We start from the raw sequence: 17,168 nt of genomic DNA, 5'->3' as shown, positions 1-17,168 counted from the left end.
CAAAGTTGTATTAAAACTTACATTAAAAGTCCATCAAAAGTGCAAACTTTGCATTAAAAATGTCATTATGTATGACAGTCAGTCTTATACACACCCCTTCAATTAAAGTGTTACCGAAATATTCGTGTTAGCATACGTGTCGGCGAATGAGGTGAAATGAATGTTGACTTCAGGCGTTTGTAAGATTATTCACCAAAGAGGAAACACTACAGTAGCTTCCCTTGGTTAATAGCATTAGCTGCAACACAGAGAGCTGGAGGGATTGGTGAGGGTCTCTGCCGCCCTCTGGTGATGGAAGTGGGGAATGCAGCCTGCTGCCTCCCGCCTGCCTCTCCTCTCTGCTCTCTGCTCCCCCTCGCTGTGAATGAAAGCAGATTCTCAGGTATGCTTTCACCCACAGTTGCTCTCTTTTGGCCGCCAGCAGCATCCACCGAGCCAGGGGACCGGAAGCGCTGGATGTGGGGGACAATTTAAAGGACTTTGAAGGCAGGGAAACATTAAAGCATCTCTCATTATGGCGACTATAGGAGACTTCGACCCTCTAAACTCCACTGTACCTGCGACCAAAATTGAAGTCACCGTATCCTGCAGGTAAGCCCTCCTCACGCTTCCACCTGTTCGCCAGAACATTTCAGTGGGGACCAGTCCCCACGCTCCTGCTCCTTTCACTCTTGCTTTCTTTCTTCTTTTTTTTTTGCCCATTCGAGACTTTTCCGCTTCTTCACTATTTATATCACGGACCCGCTCTCGCGTCCAGAACAACTCTTCTTCTTGCTCGCTTTTGCTTCGAAAGGGAAAAACGAGAACATGCTGTGGGTGTAGGAGTGCGTGGGGGTGTGGGGTGGGCAGTAACCGACAGGAGCGTGGATTTATTCTGATCGAGTCCACACTGAAGAGCTCCAGAATAGCGCGCCTCTGCTCGGCTGGCTGCATGTTACCTACTGAAACCACAAGGCTGACTTTTATCACACCTGGGAGAAATCTATCTAAGCTACTCCTTAGAGCGTGGGGGTGTCCAAAGTCACCTGGTGTGGCCCCCTTCAGTCAGACAGCAAAGGAAGGTGGTCAAATGTTTTAATATTCTTGAATTATTAGATGCAAAAATGTAAGTAGAGCTGCTATAAATGCGAACAACATGGCTCTGGTTGCCCCAGTTAACCTAAATTAGTTGACGATTATTTCAATAATCGACTCATCGCGATTAATTTGAGTAATCGTTTCACCCCTAATGGGGTTTGATTAAAAATAAATCTTCTTGAGCGTAGAGTGGGGAAAAAAACATAATAGAACACAGGAATGAATTATTCCTGGTCACAGTGAGGTATATTTACATCTGTCGCCAGGTGCCTCAAGGTCTGAAGCTGTTAGAGATAAACTGGATCGGGAGGAGGGGGGGATGCTCCACTGTCATTTCCTGTTATATTGACGAGCAGCCAAAGGTCCACTGTGCTGAGATTGGTTTCCTGCCGGTAACTAAAGCTGACTTAACGACGACAGGCAGAGGCCTGGTGATCTCCATCAAGTTTTTACAAATATTTGTTCAGTTCATTTTCTAATGTAAATACTCTGACCATCGTTTGCGTGTGACACACAAGACAAAAATAAAATGTAGAAAGGGTGTGTTCAATGAAAATGATCAAAACTAAACTGAGGTTAAGTTGTGCGTTTCCATACAGAACCAAGCAGTGATTTAGACGTTTCACTCGTTCTTATGTCGACTTTTTGCCATTTTCCTATAGAATTTAAAGAGGCGGCAGGTGCTGTGTAGAATCAACTTTTTTGAGCATTACGTCGTGTTGTAATGTTATCCCCTCATCAAAACCATAGTCGGAGTGTTGCCTTTCATGCATGTTTGAGAAACCCTTTAATCTCCATGGCAACCATTCATCTGTGCGGAAACGCCTGGGTGGACCTCACGGTGTCGTCGCAGCTTCTACTCAGAGCTTTAATTTTCAATCTTTCAAGACTCCGTCTCACAGAGCAGCTCTCCCTCTCAGCTCCTTCAGACTAGCCAGCAGCAATTAGCAGACACCTGGTGGAACTGAAGATCAATATAGGATTTATTTCTCAGTGCAACGCTGGTAAAAATGTTCTTAAAGGGTTAATGGAGGAGCCATGTTGTGATGACTTCCTGAGGGCGGAGTTTCTGAAATGGCAGGACTTTTTAAAGAAACAAAGGCCCGATTTCAAGGTGTTAAATTACAAAGTAAAATTTCTTTTAAGTCATATTTGATATAAAGAGGGTTTTTATAATAACTGAAGTTAACATAGTTACTTGATTGGGCTACAAAAATGTCACAGTGTGGGTGGAAAATGCGTAATTCTGCCCCTTTAATGATCGGCATCAAAGTCCAGTCCCACTTGTCTGGAGTTCCAATGTCCACTGATGTGGACGCAACGCAGCTTGAGAATAGAAATGTTTTCAGTGCTCTTATTACATTCTAAACAACTGGGAAAGTTTTATAAAAAAATAACGAAACAACACGGCTTTTCCTGGCAGTCACGAGGTTATGGGATTTTTCTGTCCGACTTCAACATCACGGTTACAAGTCACAAATACGTTTGCACCAAAATTGCCTCCATGAAAACACACCTGATCCGACTCTTAGCCACCCTTAGATCCAGTGAATAGCCGAGGCATAACGTCTCAGTTAATCTGACACGTCCTCGGATGTGCTGTTGCCGTTCAAAGCCGTTGGAAATGCAGCTTGCTTCCTTTTCTGAGCGAACAATATGTGTGACGGAGAGGTTTGCGGTTGGACGGATTAAGTGCGGGGAAATGAGATGCTGCCAAGGCTCGGGTTTATACACGTTTGTGTACAGAAAGCACAGTCATTAATTTGCAGGCAGGAAGGTAACCGCTACTGATAGCCCAGATCTACTTAGAGTGTTTGTCATTTTTCTACAGCACCTTTGTGTCATATTGGGATAAAAATAGAAGAGAAAACCCATAATTGTCCATCACAGAGGAAAAGCTCCAGAACCAGAGGAGTGAAGCAACCTCCTCCTCTGGTTAGATTTTCAGTCGTAGTTGACGACTGATGTTTATGTGTGCTTTGATCCTCCTGGCTTGTAATAAACATAGCCTACACTGGTTCTATGAGATCCTTTGATCAAACATCGATGGCGCAATGAAAACCCAAAGCTGATCAAAATGCATGTTTGAGTAACTTTATGAGTGACTTTAGCCAAACGTCTGGAGCAGAAAGCTGGAATTTTCAGCATCTTCAGTGTTTCTCTGCTTGGACGTACCGGTTGATATCAACGTCACGGTGACATGCAGCTGCATCTTCCTCCTGTTCAATCAAATCCAGAATGTGTTTTCTTTTTGGATTGAGATCTTATAACTCAATACGGAGGATTCCTCATCTTGTCCTACCGTGTGAATGATGAGGCTCACATGGAGGGGGAAAAAAAAAAAAACAGAAGTTGAAAATATCTGGTTGCTCATTCAAACATCAGATTCAAAAAAAATCATTTGATAATTTTTGTAAAAATTCAAAGGTTTTTAAATTTTCATCGTTTTGTGCTTGTCTGCTGCGTGGTGGCACAATGACAAGCAGAGGGGTGGGTTACTCAACTTAAAAAACAGAGTTTCCCCCAGTGTATTATAAGCCTGGTGGGCCACCAGGCTTTACTTGTGCCCCCACCAGGCTAAGTATTGCTTATTGATTTAAGTCTTTTTAAAATGTTTACATTTTTAAAGATTTTAAAGGTGTTAATCTTTCAGTCTTCCAATAGCACATCATTATCAAGTGATATTTTAACATTTTCTGTCAACTTAAAACATTATTTTAACTCAAAAACACGACGGGTCGCTGGATGAGTGACCACCAACCACCAGGGTTAGCAGGATTTCTGGGGAAAACCTTGCAATTGATGGATGAACCTGTTTTTTGAAATTTCCTACTGAAAACTGTCAGCGGTTTTTGATATAGACAACAGTTTGACTTGCACAGGCTCTACATGATGCAGTTGTTATGACCTGAATGTCTGAACCAGCCCTCTGAATTCTCTGTGCTTCGTCTTCAGGTTTTTATTTGTGTTGCGCAACCCAAGTCGACGACATATTTATCGACTACCAAGCGGCAGAACCACATGTGCTTATGTGCCAATGACTGAAGACGAAGCGACACTCTGTTGTTGCCATGCCTGCATGTTGTCAGACCCGGTGTTTGACATGGAACATCAGCCATGACAGATTGTTGTTCTGCCGTGTAAACACACGAATACGATTTGATCACTTGTCAGCGGCAATTTGGAGGCTCAGCCTCACCGAGGAGCTCTGAAAAACGAGTCGGTGTGTTCCCGGTGACGGGCTGGTGGAGTTATGTGTGTCAACAGCTGTTCCTGATGATGCACCAGTGTGAGTGTGGGTTAGATGCTGCAGAGTACAACTGGGTTTCCTTTCTGTCTTAAAGAAATGAAAACCTCTCTGTCCTCCTCGAGATCTTATTTGACCAGCTGAGCGCGACACATTGCAAAAACACAAAATACTACAAAGTGTTTTTGGTTTAGTGCAAATATTTTATTCTTGGGAGCCTGTTTTAAGAATATGAATAAGTATTATTACTATTACTTCACTTGTAACAATACATTTTGCCTGTATGTAAAATAAGCAGCCGATGGAATTAGCACTTCAATATTAAGGAGTTATTGACTTTAAACAAGCTCCTACATCTTGCTGAAAAGTTATGAATAAGTTGGTTTTGTCTTATTTTAAGCCTACTAACACATATAAACTGGAAACTAGACCAGAAATACTTGGTAGGATTTTGTGTTTTTGCCGTGCGGAAACCTTCGCCGGCTGCGGTTGAGTGCGACTCTGCAGTTGGTGAAGGTTTTAGAGTGCAAAGGATTGCAGAAATGAGAGAGTTTGACTTTAAATGGCTTACTATATTCTTGCAAGCCAAACACTTACTAACCCAAACACCGTATCCATGCACCCCTGACTGGGGGCTTGTGGTTTTCACTATGAGCAGAGCTTTATGAGGTGGGAAGCAGAAGGAATTTCGGTATTTTGTCACATTACAACCACAAGCACGAAAATATATTCTGATCTTTTCTGATTTTTATTTGCAAAAAATGTTTCGAGTCATGTATAATTTTCTTTCCACATTAAATTCCAATGAACTATATTCATGTTTGTGGGTGTAATGGGAAAGAACATGGAAAGGTTCAAGGCGTACAAATACTTTTGATAGAAACCCAACCTCTTCGTCTGACGTTACTCCATGACTTTCTATAGGCTCAGTTGTTTGGCATTTAACGTTCAGTTCAGTTTATGTTGCTTTTTGCCAACAAAGCCCACAGCCGGACATGTCCGCCTTCTCCCAGCGGAACGGGGAGCCCTGCTGTAATTGTCCAGTTTTCTCATTTCTTCCATTATGTAGAAAAGATTATTTATTTTTCCTTTTCAATTGGTTTGGTTTCATACAAGATGAGTTATTTACTAAAGATGTTCCATAGAAGGAATTGTGCTGTGCCTTTAAGAGGCGCTGTTCCTTTCTTCTTTGTGTTTTTTTTGTAAGCGCCCGGGACGGGTTCTGTTCTGTTAAAATGGCGGTTGAATAAAAGTCTGGACAGCGACGCTATTCCCCCTCAGTGTTCTGCTCTTTCTCCACCCACAACCTCCTATTTTATGGTATTTTAGTGTTACACCAGTGGCAGCGACAGTATTATCTGACAGCAACAAAGAATAACTAGACACAGGGAAGAAATAAACACAATTAAACTAGAATCACAAAGAAGGTAAAGCAGAAACAAGGCTGATCTAATGAAACAAAAAGACTAACAAGGAACACAGAATAGTAATAAAACTGGAATCAATAAATCAAAACCCCTGAACGACTCGGGTCCCCGAAGATGTCTGCTCGTCCGTGAAGGGTTGTGGATGGCTGGTTGTCCAAACTAAGGCAGTCGTCAGGCCAGAGGCGAGAGTGTCGTCCGCCCTGGAGCATCCAGAGCTGGGCGAAACGATCAGAGCATTATTTAACTTCACGCGTGTGAACCTCACCGCAGATTCCTCACCACCGTTATTTAATCAGTCCATCAATGAAGCTTATTCGTGTGTCACATTTCAGCAGCAAGGCCGTCCAATAAACAAAAACACAGCGATTACAAATTGATGAAGACAACCCCGCGCAGCCAACGACTGAACAAACGTCGCATTTTGTCGACCGCCATCACCAAACTCACACACATCAAATATGTTGGTCACTGTTTCATTTATTGTGATTCCAAAGCAATTTTGAACAGCTGGGTTTCTAGTCTGGATTTAAAGGAACTCAGTGTTTCGGCTGTTTGGCAGTTTTCTGGAAGTTTGTTCCAGATTTGTGGCGCATACAGTATACGCTGAAAGCTGCTTCTGCCACGTTTGGTAGAGCCAGAAGGTTTATAAAGGTATTGTAGCGCTGAGCCGTTCAGTGATTTATAAACTAGCGACAGTATTTTATAAAGTCTATTCTCTGAGCTACCGTTATTATTTCAAGCAAAGATAAAGATTACCTGATTTATAAATAAGACTTTAAGAGTCTTATTTATCCAAGTGTAGGAAATATGGATTATTTCCAATATTACATCAGTTGATTGATGACAGACAGTCAGAGCAGCTTGGCGATATTTGCAGTAACTAGCTCTGTTATTGGATTACAGTGTTTAATTGGATTTAGGCGTAATACTTTAGGGAAACTATGTGAAATGTAAATCTATCTACCGGCGGCTGCACAGTATGAAGAAACCATATGATTGATATATTTTTCTGTTAAAAACTGGAATGGTGGTCATCATAAATTCACTTTCTTCCTCATATGTTCTTTCTGTTCTCACTTTGACGTTTTCTGGTCTGGATTTCTCCTGCAAGGCGACTCCTTCAGTGCAAAACGTGTATCAGCATTTCAAATAATCAATTCATAACACTTGAGATATAATTGCAAAGAAATATTACGTTCCAGACAGTTCTGCAAACAATTACTTTGGCATGCGCTGATATTATGATGATGACATATTGGTGAAATGCGGCGAAGTTCTACAATCTCATACTAGTGACGAGATAATGTTAAATAATTATTATTATTGGATCCATGTTAGGTCATTGACTCTTCCTGAAGAGTATTGTCATCCATATTGTGATTTACTGTAGGTATTAACTGATCAATTTGAATGTTTTTCATTATTTTAAGGTGTTTTCCCCGACTTTGACCGGAGAATACCGGTCACAATCCTTCTGCGACAGGAAGCTGCCTCACAATAAAACACCTCTGTCATCTAAGGAGATTATTACGGCAAGAAAAAAGCGAAGCTTCAAAGAGTTTTTATCTTCTTTCTGAATAAAACGTGAAACCAAAAATAGAAGCAAAAAATAAAATAAATAAATAAATAATGGGTAATATTCTTCAGATAAAAGACATCCGTCCTAGTTGTGTGCACACGCGATCATTCTGGGATCTCAAGAAAAGCTGCTTGTTCTCTCCTGTGGTTCGTTGCCCCCTATTTTTCATAAATGTGGGAGTTGTTGCATCACATCCTAACTGGCAACTTCAAATACTACGTCCCAGGAGAAACACAGCAGGCAACACAAAGCAGTCATTAGAACATGAAGGCCGGATGAAGATTTGATGCTGCCTGGGATCGAACTTTGAAGAGCCTCTGCCATGTTGTCGGAGTCACGCGGTTCAAAGGGTTCAACATGTCAAGATAATGAGCCGGGCGATTAATAGACGGCCGATTGGGGGAAAGAAATGCCTTCGGTCTCCAACAGGTTTTCATAAATTGACCGGAAATTGTAAAACACGTCAGCTTCACCAGGTGCATTTTGTATAAACGTCAACCGTGTATGAGTGAAACAAAAACAAGACGGCTGTCTGTGGACTGAAGATGACTGAAGTTGACATTCTGAGGAGTCACAAGCAGCAGCGGATTGCCACTGAGATTTGAATATCTTTCGGATGATAAACGGATTTTTGCTTTGAGATAAATTCCCTAAGATTAATAATATTAGTGGTAATATAATGGTGATGGCGTAAAAATGCAAGATCTCACAGATCAATGAACTTTAGATCCTATTGAACATTTAACACTGAAAAAAAATTTTAAATATTGAAAATGAATAAACCAAACAACAGAAACAAATAAAATGACTTATGAACTCTCTGTAAACAAAATTGCCCTTAAAAAAAGGTCTAGTTGAGACCAAATCACCAGACTGAAGACTTTAGTCATTCAGTTGTTCGTAGAAAGAGAGAAAAAAGAAAAATGATAAATAATGTAAATGGAAATGATTGAGCTCGGATTAATTTATCATGAGATTAACTGATTTATTACTTATTGCATCAGATCTATCTATCTATCTATCTATCTATCTATCTATCTATCTATCTATCTATCTATCTATCTATCTATCTATCTATCTATCTATCTATCTATCTATCTATCTATCTATCTATCTATCTATCTATCTATCTATCTATCTATCTATCTAGCTATCTAGCTATCTATCTATCTATCTATCTATCTATCTATCTATCTAGCTAGCTCAAACAACAACGTTTTATATACAAAACACTGATTCATGCCAATTCACTTTAGATCCCTGCAGGGCAACAATTAGTGGTAACATGACAATTACTAAGACAAAGTTAAGATCCATCTGAGATTAATATTGAAAAAATAAAATTAGTAAATACAAAAAAAAAGAGCTGAAAAACATCTGGACTGCAGTAATTCGATAGCAACCTTAAGTCAGAGCATTAAGTCTACAGGATGTTTTAACATACAGTCACAGTCATTAAAGCCAATGACTGTGAGGATAAAAGGGTTCTTCACTCTGTTTGTTCTACATCTTCGTAGATCATCTAGGCTACTAAACTCTAATAGTTTTATTTTCTCTTGTTGTAGAAACCTTTTGGACATGGACACCTTCTCCAAGTCAGATCCAGGTAAGCTTCCCTTTGACCCATTCACAGTATCAGTTCTCCTGGCCTCAGCCATGTGTTGCTACATAATATAGACAGCAAGCTTAGCAGATTCTGGTCCAGTAGTGCAAAGTGAAGAAGAATATAGTACAATCTATTGTTGCTCTCGTTCTTGAAAACATTGCACTCACATCAACTATGCAGAGTGAACAGATACGCCTACTAGCACAGCTGGGTAGTAACATGTGATTATAACTCTGGATTAACTTTTGTGTATTTGAACCCCAGACTCTGAAACACCTGATGTGTTTGTTTTTATCGACCTCACCTCTGCGAACTTGCAGTCGCGCGGTAACCTTTGGAGCATTTAAAGGAACAACACTCTGAGTGAGCACAAGGCTGCGTCTCCAGGGTCAGCCGGCACGGAGTTTGAATTAAGCAGCTTCACACAGAAAAAAAGGATTACTAATCACTGGAGCTTGACAGACTTAATGACTGTTGGCCCCACGCAGCATGAAAAAAACCCCTTCAGAGGCAGCAGTGGATGGTGAACAATAGGTTAATTGAAAGAGCCGTTTGGAGAGAAAAGAACAGTGATAGCGATTCAGAGAAAGGAGGTTCAAGAAAAGACGGCGCTGTCAGGGAACGGGTTCTGCTTCACTGCTTGTCCCGAAAATGGATACGTTTTCACTTTCAAATGACCTTGAAAATATCCTCATGTTAATTTTTTGACTAAAAACTTGGTGCTGCGCAACAGGTTTTTCAATTGTTTTTTGTGATCGCACAATTGTACCGAAGGTTTTAGGCAAAGGCTGGTTTACTTGTAAAGCACATCTCAGCAACGGTGAAAGTGAAAAATGCTTTTCCATAAGGGCAAAGAAAGAAAAGAAAAAGAAAAAACAAGGTGGGAAAATAAAGTAAAGCATGCTGAAAGACAAACTACAATTTATAATATTCCAGTTATTATTAATCAAAGGGAACTCACTGCTGAGTATGAACCAATTGTTTGAGTTTCTGCCATACATGACACATTACATTTTTATTTTTAAATGACAGGTAATTTAGGATTTAATGGGAAGTATCCTACTCTTCACTTTCCTTGACTGCTGTGTGTATTTTCACAAGTCTCTGATTTATTTTTTCGTTAAACCCTTCTTCTAGTTTGAGAGTCCATTACAAACCAGAACATGACAGCTGAGCTCTTATATCAGGACAACTTTACCCAAAAATTCATTTTAAGTCTCAATGAGGAAGTGAAACTCAAATCCAGTTGAGTATTTTTCACTTGTTAGAATAAAGAACCGGTGTTGAATAGTGGCACTTAGATTCAGAGACATTTTTTTTTCCCTTTGTGGATCCAGTTGGAGAAGCACAGAACCGTGTTGGAAGGTAAGCGGTGTGTTAGACGGGTCCAGGCCTTCAAACAGTTGTTCCCTGCTGGGACGAGGGGGAGGCTGGATGTGGTCACGTTGCCCCCTCAACTCTTTCATGTCCCTGGGTGGGGCTCTTAGGCTTACCCAGGTGTCCAGATAGTCTGATAATGTCACAGCTTTTACAGCGAACACATGACTGACTCTCATTTTCCTTCCATAGAAACAATTTATGATATATTTAATTTTATACTCTGCCATGAAGCATATTTCCTGCTAACAAACACTTACGGATATTTACGCTACCTTCTCTGAAGTGTTACAACACCTTCACATCTACATCATAAGCGGCCAGATTTATTAACTTTCTTCTCAAAAATAGATTTTCATTTAACTATGTCTTCATTTTTAATCTCAACTTTTCCTACTCACCGACTAAAACACTGGAAATCCGACTCAAATGAAGTCCTTCAATCAGCTGCTTAGTTAGTCACAATCAGGGCTGAGTGGTAAACCAGCTACACTTACTCAGTTACATTTACTAGAGTAACTTTTTTGGAAAAAAAAGTACATTTTAGAGTATTTTTACTACATTGTACTTTTTACTTTCCTATTTCTTCAGTAATTTTATTATGAAGTATTTCTACTCTTGAGTGAAACTTCTGGATTCTCGACCCACTGAATGAAGCCCAAACATGTTTTAACCAACAATTCACCGGACAGAGACACACAGCTTCTGTTTTTGTTAAAGTTTCAGATTTCTTTTTTATTGAAAGGAACTGATTTGGAAAAAAATTATTTTGCATGATTTTGTTATTTTTACTATTTATACAAATTATTGTCATTTTAGTCCTTAAAATACCAAAATGTCCTCTTAATTTATATTTTGGGCCGTCTGATTATGCAATTTTTAAATTTTAAATTAGTGATAATTTGATCAGTTACGTTTTTACTCTGATTTGAGGAATTTCTTGGACAGTTCATTTTAGTAAAAACATGTAGAAGTATTGCTACTCTTACTGGAGTATAATTTTGTTGTACTGATGAATTGACTATCCACCAGTTTGTGCTGGTGTCAGGATTTGGTTTTTCACTGTGAGATTTAGAGTTTTTTCTGTGTGTTTATTTTGGATTTCTGAGTCTCTGTGTTGTCCTGTCTACCCCTCGATTGTTCCCTGGTGTGTTTTGTTCCGTGATTACCCTCTGCGTATTTAACCCGACCTGTGTTCCTTGTTCTTCGTCGGTTCCTTGCCGATCGTTCGTACCAGTCTGTCGTTTATGTCTAGTTGTCCATTCGTTCACCAGTTGCTACCAGTGTTGAGCCTTAGCCTTCCACTCAGCTGTGCTGCCTGGTTTGTGGATTTTGGATCTGTGTTGTCATCATTAAATCACCATTTATCTTCTACAACCTGGGTTTACCGCGTTTGCCTCACCACCTCATCCACCACACATCATGACAGCTGGTGGTCAGAGGGCCCAGCAGGTGGCGCTGCTTCATGGCAGCCTTGCTACCATCAGTGTGTGAATGGGTGAATGTAGTGTTAAGCGCTTTGGAGTCCTCTGGACTTGATAAAGAACTGAACAAATGAAGGCCATTTACCATTTTCATAGCAGCCAGTACAGGAAAAAGAATGGAAATGACATAACTGCTGAACATCAGAAACCAAAAAAGACATTCCCCGCTGCTGAGTCACCAGGGTACACCGGAGGGGCTTCCCAACACTTTGAGCCTTTAGAGAAGAATATTGGAAGAAAGCAGGAATGTTTCCTTTTTGGGCCAAAGCTGCTACATGCTTCTTGATTAACTCTAGAGTTCAGAGTTGCACTGCATCATTAAGGGGTGTGTTACTTTTGCCATGACATTACTGTCTTGCTTCTGTTTGTTAAATGGTTTTTGATTGTGATGTGAAAAGGGTTCAAGGAACAGTAACTACACTGTAGGTAAGAATTTGTAGGTATGAAGGACTAGAAAAGGGGGATAGAACCGGGCCCGTCGCTGTGGCTGGTGGAGTCCAGACAGAAGGGAGGGCAGAAGCGCATTCACAGAACAAAATGTGCAAAATCCTGTGAACACAACTGGAGAACAGAAGCAGAAGGAAGGAGCAATTTGAGCTGGGAGTGCTTTTAACCTGGAGGAGCCCCGAGGAGACGCAGAGTGTCTGAGCAACGACCCAGCAGAACGATGCCGACAGTCTCTGTGTTAGCAGCTTCCACTCTGCTGGTTGAGCCTTGTCCTTTTCTTTGTGTTGTCTCTCATTTGACTCAATCCTTCTTGGGCTTGATTGACTTCAAAGAAGCTGTCATCAACCAGGCTAGCAGTAGTCTGCTGCAAAATGCTGTCTAGACAGCATGGAGGTTTACACTAACTGGGAGAAGCCCAGTTGGAGAGTAGGTGATCTTGGTAGGTTTGTGGTGGTGCCATGTTCTTTCCATATCCTCTCAACAGAATTAGTTTTATACTAAAGGATATTCATCCATAAACAATGCTGTTGCAATCTTAGCAACTCGGTTGCCATAAAGAGGATATCGATTTGCCTTTACGTAGAAAAATTGAACCTATTGATATAATGATGTAATATTTACTATGTGCTGTATGATAACCTGTGGCTGAGCCGGAAGGTTTTCATAGAAGTTGCCTGGTTGGATCCGGTGCTCACTCAGCTGTGGCCGACAACTCGTCTGTGCCACTATGGAGCGCAACACTTTATTTAAAAAAGTTATTCACTGAAGACAGAAAATATTTTCTGGAAGGTCTCGATATGTTGATAGTACCCCAATTTATCAGGTCCGATTTTCTTAATCTTGGGAGATCAGTGATCGGCTGATGTGAAGCCAATCTTTGATCTTATCTACCTCAGCAAAAGTCTAAAACCAACCACTGTTCCCTTCAACTCTCCCTTTAGAGAGGTTTGACTGACAGACCTGCCCTCCGGGTCATGTCTGCACGTTTACAGTTAACAACAATCACCCCACTGTTCCCAACTCAGCAACTTTCTTGCTGTATTTAGCATTTCAGACAAAAAAAATTGGTATCAGCCAATATCGGAATCGGCAGGCCAGGCTTTTTAAAGATCTGTAATCGGCGATTGACCAGAAAACTGCAATCACATTGTTTTTGTTGAAAGAACTCTTTCACAGACCCTCCCATTTCTTTATTACCATTTACCTTTGATTTAGCTGTAGCTTGTGATGTTTTCCTGCCTGAACATTATGACAACCTAAACTAACTCTTAAAAAAAGCACTTTATTCTTTTCCTTTCTCTCTCGTTTCAGTGGTCGTATTGTACGTTCAAGGTCTGGGTACAAAAGAGTGGAGAGAGGTGAGTTAGTTTTGCTTTCTTTTATCTTCAGATGCAATTACTGCACTTCCATAAGTCAGGTTAAGTCAAATTATGTCTCTGAACACTCTAACTCCTAATTGACCAAAGAAAATTCATTACTAAAGCACACAAACAGTCACAAAGAGAGTCAAACGAGTGAGCACAAGTTGTTCTGTGATCCTGGTTCCAGACTGAAAGACCTCGATCTCTAGTTTTAAAATCAGGACAACTAATACATGCTAAGGCTGTTCGTTTTGTGAGTTGATTTGGTAAAAAGGCAGGACAGATATTCTGTCAAACTCCGTAGATGAGTCAAATAATTTTACCACCAGTCATATCTACTCTGCTTGCAGCAGGGTGAATTCTGTCAATTGCCACTAATATGATAATGCTGTGTAATTTGTGTTAAATTATCTGGCTAAAGAAATGTGAATATCTTCAAGGTGTGAAAGACGATGATTCAACAGTAAAGCAAGACTTTTCATTATCTAAGGCTAGTGATCATACATGACAATTTAGAAATATGGCAATTTAGAAAAGTTATTTAAATAAAAGAACCAACAGTGACTCTTACTTACAACAATGTCAAGTTTAGATGGGATTGAATTTGTGTTTACCATGTCATACAATGATTTGACACAAATTATAACTGGAGGAGTGTAACTGTGAGTTTTTAATATTAAACAGCGCCAGGAACACACGTTAACTTTTTCAGTGGATCGGCTGTGTCCTCACGGCCAGGTACAGGTTCCACTTAAGAGCAGCATTAGCATTATGCTAATCAGAGCGGCATAGGCGTCAAAACCACAGCAACGTTCATAACTGATTATCAGTTTTGCAACCTGAAATTTATGTTTGCATACAATAAATGTTTAAACGGATTTGTAAAGAACGTACAGACTAAATAACAAGGTTCTGGTGACTGGCAGAATGTAGCAACACACACATGCAGGCTACATGTCTGTCTTAGCTAGCAGATAAACTTACATTACCTTAGCTGGCTTTGCTAGTTCGGCAGCAAGTACTACAGTAAATATCACTGATACTTATCTTAGTGCTACACAGAGATGGGTAATGTACTTGTACTGTTTATAAGTTAGGTAGGAGATCAGTTCAACTGGGAAATGGTGAGAGCTAGCTCTAAGCTAGAAGTAAGCTAGCTAGTTCTAGCTTAGAATTAGCTAAAACTAGCTAGTTCTAGAGCCAGCTAGAACTAGCTGGTTCTAGCTTAGCTAGTTCTAAGCTAGAACTAGCTCTCACCAAGCACCAAACTAGTGAATGCTAGTATTGTAGCTTGTTTATTATTGTCATAGCAACTCCATAGCAAGTGCCTGCCAAGATGGCTGTCTGCTACAAAGTTCAGAGAAGTGTGTCACGTGAGACCCAGTAGCTACTTAGCTCTGCTACTGGGTCGCTATCAGCAGCGATCCAAAGGAGAACTGTCCACAGGATGTTGGGGGAAATTCCCGTTTGAATAAGTTGGAAATGTTGTGTAAATAATTCAGATTACATTTAGATACACACTATTAAGGAAAAAAGGCTAATAGAAAATTTTAATCATGTTTCTATATTATTTTTAGATAATTTTTCCCTTTCCATATCAGGGAGGCCAGCGCCCCCTATGGACCAGCCACTACTGCAAAAAAATAAAAAATAAAAATAAATAAATATATATATATGTATATATATATATATATATATATATATATATATATATATATATATATATACAGTATATATAAGAACTAAATACTGAAAAATCATGAAATTCATCTCTATTCATTGTGAGAAAATATTTTCCAGCTTCTTCAACATTACTTTCTTTATGAGCTTTGTCACTGATGTGACCCAAAACTTTCTTTGTTTTTTTTTGTTAAAAATTGTTGCCATTAATTAGTGCAGCGAAAGATTATTTGGCAGGAGATCATTTTTATTTTTATAAACCCTGAGTGAAGAGGTGAGGATCTTCCTACAGGCCTGAATTGCCAGGATGGTGTGTGTGTGTGTGTGTGTGTGTGGTTGGAGATCTCAGATATGCTTGCGGGTCCTACTCCTGCGCCTCCTTCCTCCGCCTGCTGCTGTCCTGGACTGCAGCCCTCTGCATGCAGAGCTGTCTGTTTGTGGACAGAAGGAAAACAGTCTGAGTCACTGTGGCAGGCTTATTGTCTCTGTCTCGTGGTGTGTGGGCAGGCTGAACACATTGACAGATTTGGCTCCAGACGCTTTTTGACACAATTAAGAGTCACCAAAATTTCACACTAATGAGGAGGAAGAGAGGATTATTGCTGCACCAACAACAAACACTGCAGGTACTAGAACCAGCTCCATCGGCAGATTATTTCACTGGTAACCAGGCATTTTCCCCATGTAATACATGAAACAATCTGCCAGTGGAACTAGAACTTTTTCATCAATGTCAAGGAATTATTTACTTAAAATAAGCTTCTATATCTTGCTGAAGAGTTACTTGTAAGTTAGTTTTGCCTTACTTGAAGTGTACTAAAATATTTGCAACAGAATCTAGATCAAAACGCTTGGAGAGATTTTGTGTTTTTGCTGCGAACTGTTGGAAATAATTTGGTGAACGGACAGGAAGGAAAGTTAAAACAATATTAATAAGTCACTGGTATGTGTGCAATGAAGGATAGACATGAACTCTTCTCAGATTTTAATATTTAATCCTTCCCTTCAGTGGTAGGAATGTTGGATGTGTAATTTTAAAACAACATACATGAGTGAAGTTGCTCCCCAACCTTCTTCAAATCAGACAAAATTAGTGTCAAATGTTTGTGCTACGTTTGCGCAAAACATGTTTTTATTTATGCTGCTTTTGCTTTGAAGATATTAATGAACGTTTAAAGGTCAAAATGTCAACCAGCCCCCCTCTCCCACTTTTACTAAATCTAAATGACCTTTAAACTTTCATTAATATCTTCAAAGCCAAAGCAGCACAAACAAAAAATTTTACTCCACAAACCAGCGCAAACGTAGTCGAGTTGATTGACACCAATTTTGTCTGATTTGAAGAAGGTGGGGGGGCATCTTCACTCAGGTTGCTTACCTTCCTCTTCAAAATGGCCAGTTAAAAGTTCAAAAGGCCAAGACACAGCCCTTGTCTCCATTGGATATCCATCAATTAATGATTGATTTGTTTCAGCTGCTTCCAAATGAAAATGTTCAGATCAGGCGTAGTGTTCCGAACAGATTAGTTTCAGTGCTGCAAAAAATAATTAGTTCCCCTAAACATGCTAAGTGACACTCCTGCCTTCTTCTTCCCCTCGCTTCATTAGCTCGTTTCACTGCAGGCCCGATCTGCGTCCACACGGCCAATCTAACCTACTTTTTTCAGCGACTTCTGGCAGATACCTGGAAGAGATGTCCCGTCTCTATTTATTCTGACGTTTTGTGACAACATTGTGGCTGTCACTGTGATTTCCAACTCCGTGATCCATCGGGACAGGCTCAGTTTTTTCCTCTCGTGTCATCTGTCGAACTGTCCTCCTTTCTCTCCAGAAGCTGCAGATGGTTCATCGCCGATGCAGCGGAGTCCAATAGAGAAAAGTCTC

General features: G+C 40.2%; 1 protein-coding gene across 1 annotated transcript in view; it reads left to right on the top strand.

The window, feature by feature from the left end:
• The first annotated feature begins 330 nt into the window (after window positions 1-330).
• Window positions 331-17,168, top strand: part of LOC102223695 (copine-9-like) — a 51,302-nt gene continuing 34,464 nt past the window's right edge. The window contains exons 1-3 of the mRNA XM_023353392.1: window positions 331-591; window positions 8,896-8,936; window positions 13,556-13,602. Of these exons, the coding sequence (XP_023209160.1) occupies window positions 515-591; window positions 8,896-8,936; window positions 13,556-13,602 (165 nt within the window). The 5' untranslated portion in view covers window positions 331-514. The remainder of the gene's footprint in view (window positions 592-8,895; window positions 8,937-13,555; window positions 13,603-17,168) is intronic.

This window comes from Xiphophorus maculatus, chromosome 20 (assembly GCF_002775205.1).
Source record: "Xiphophorus maculatus strain JP 163 A chromosome 20, X_maculatus-5.0-male, whole genome shotgun sequence".
NCBI lineage: Eukaryota > Metazoa > Chordata > Actinopteri > Cyprinodontiformes > Poeciliidae > Xiphophorus > Xiphophorus maculatus.
The sequence above is the reverse complement of the archived record's forward strand: the minus strand, read 5'-3'. Positions and strand labels throughout refer to the sequence as shown.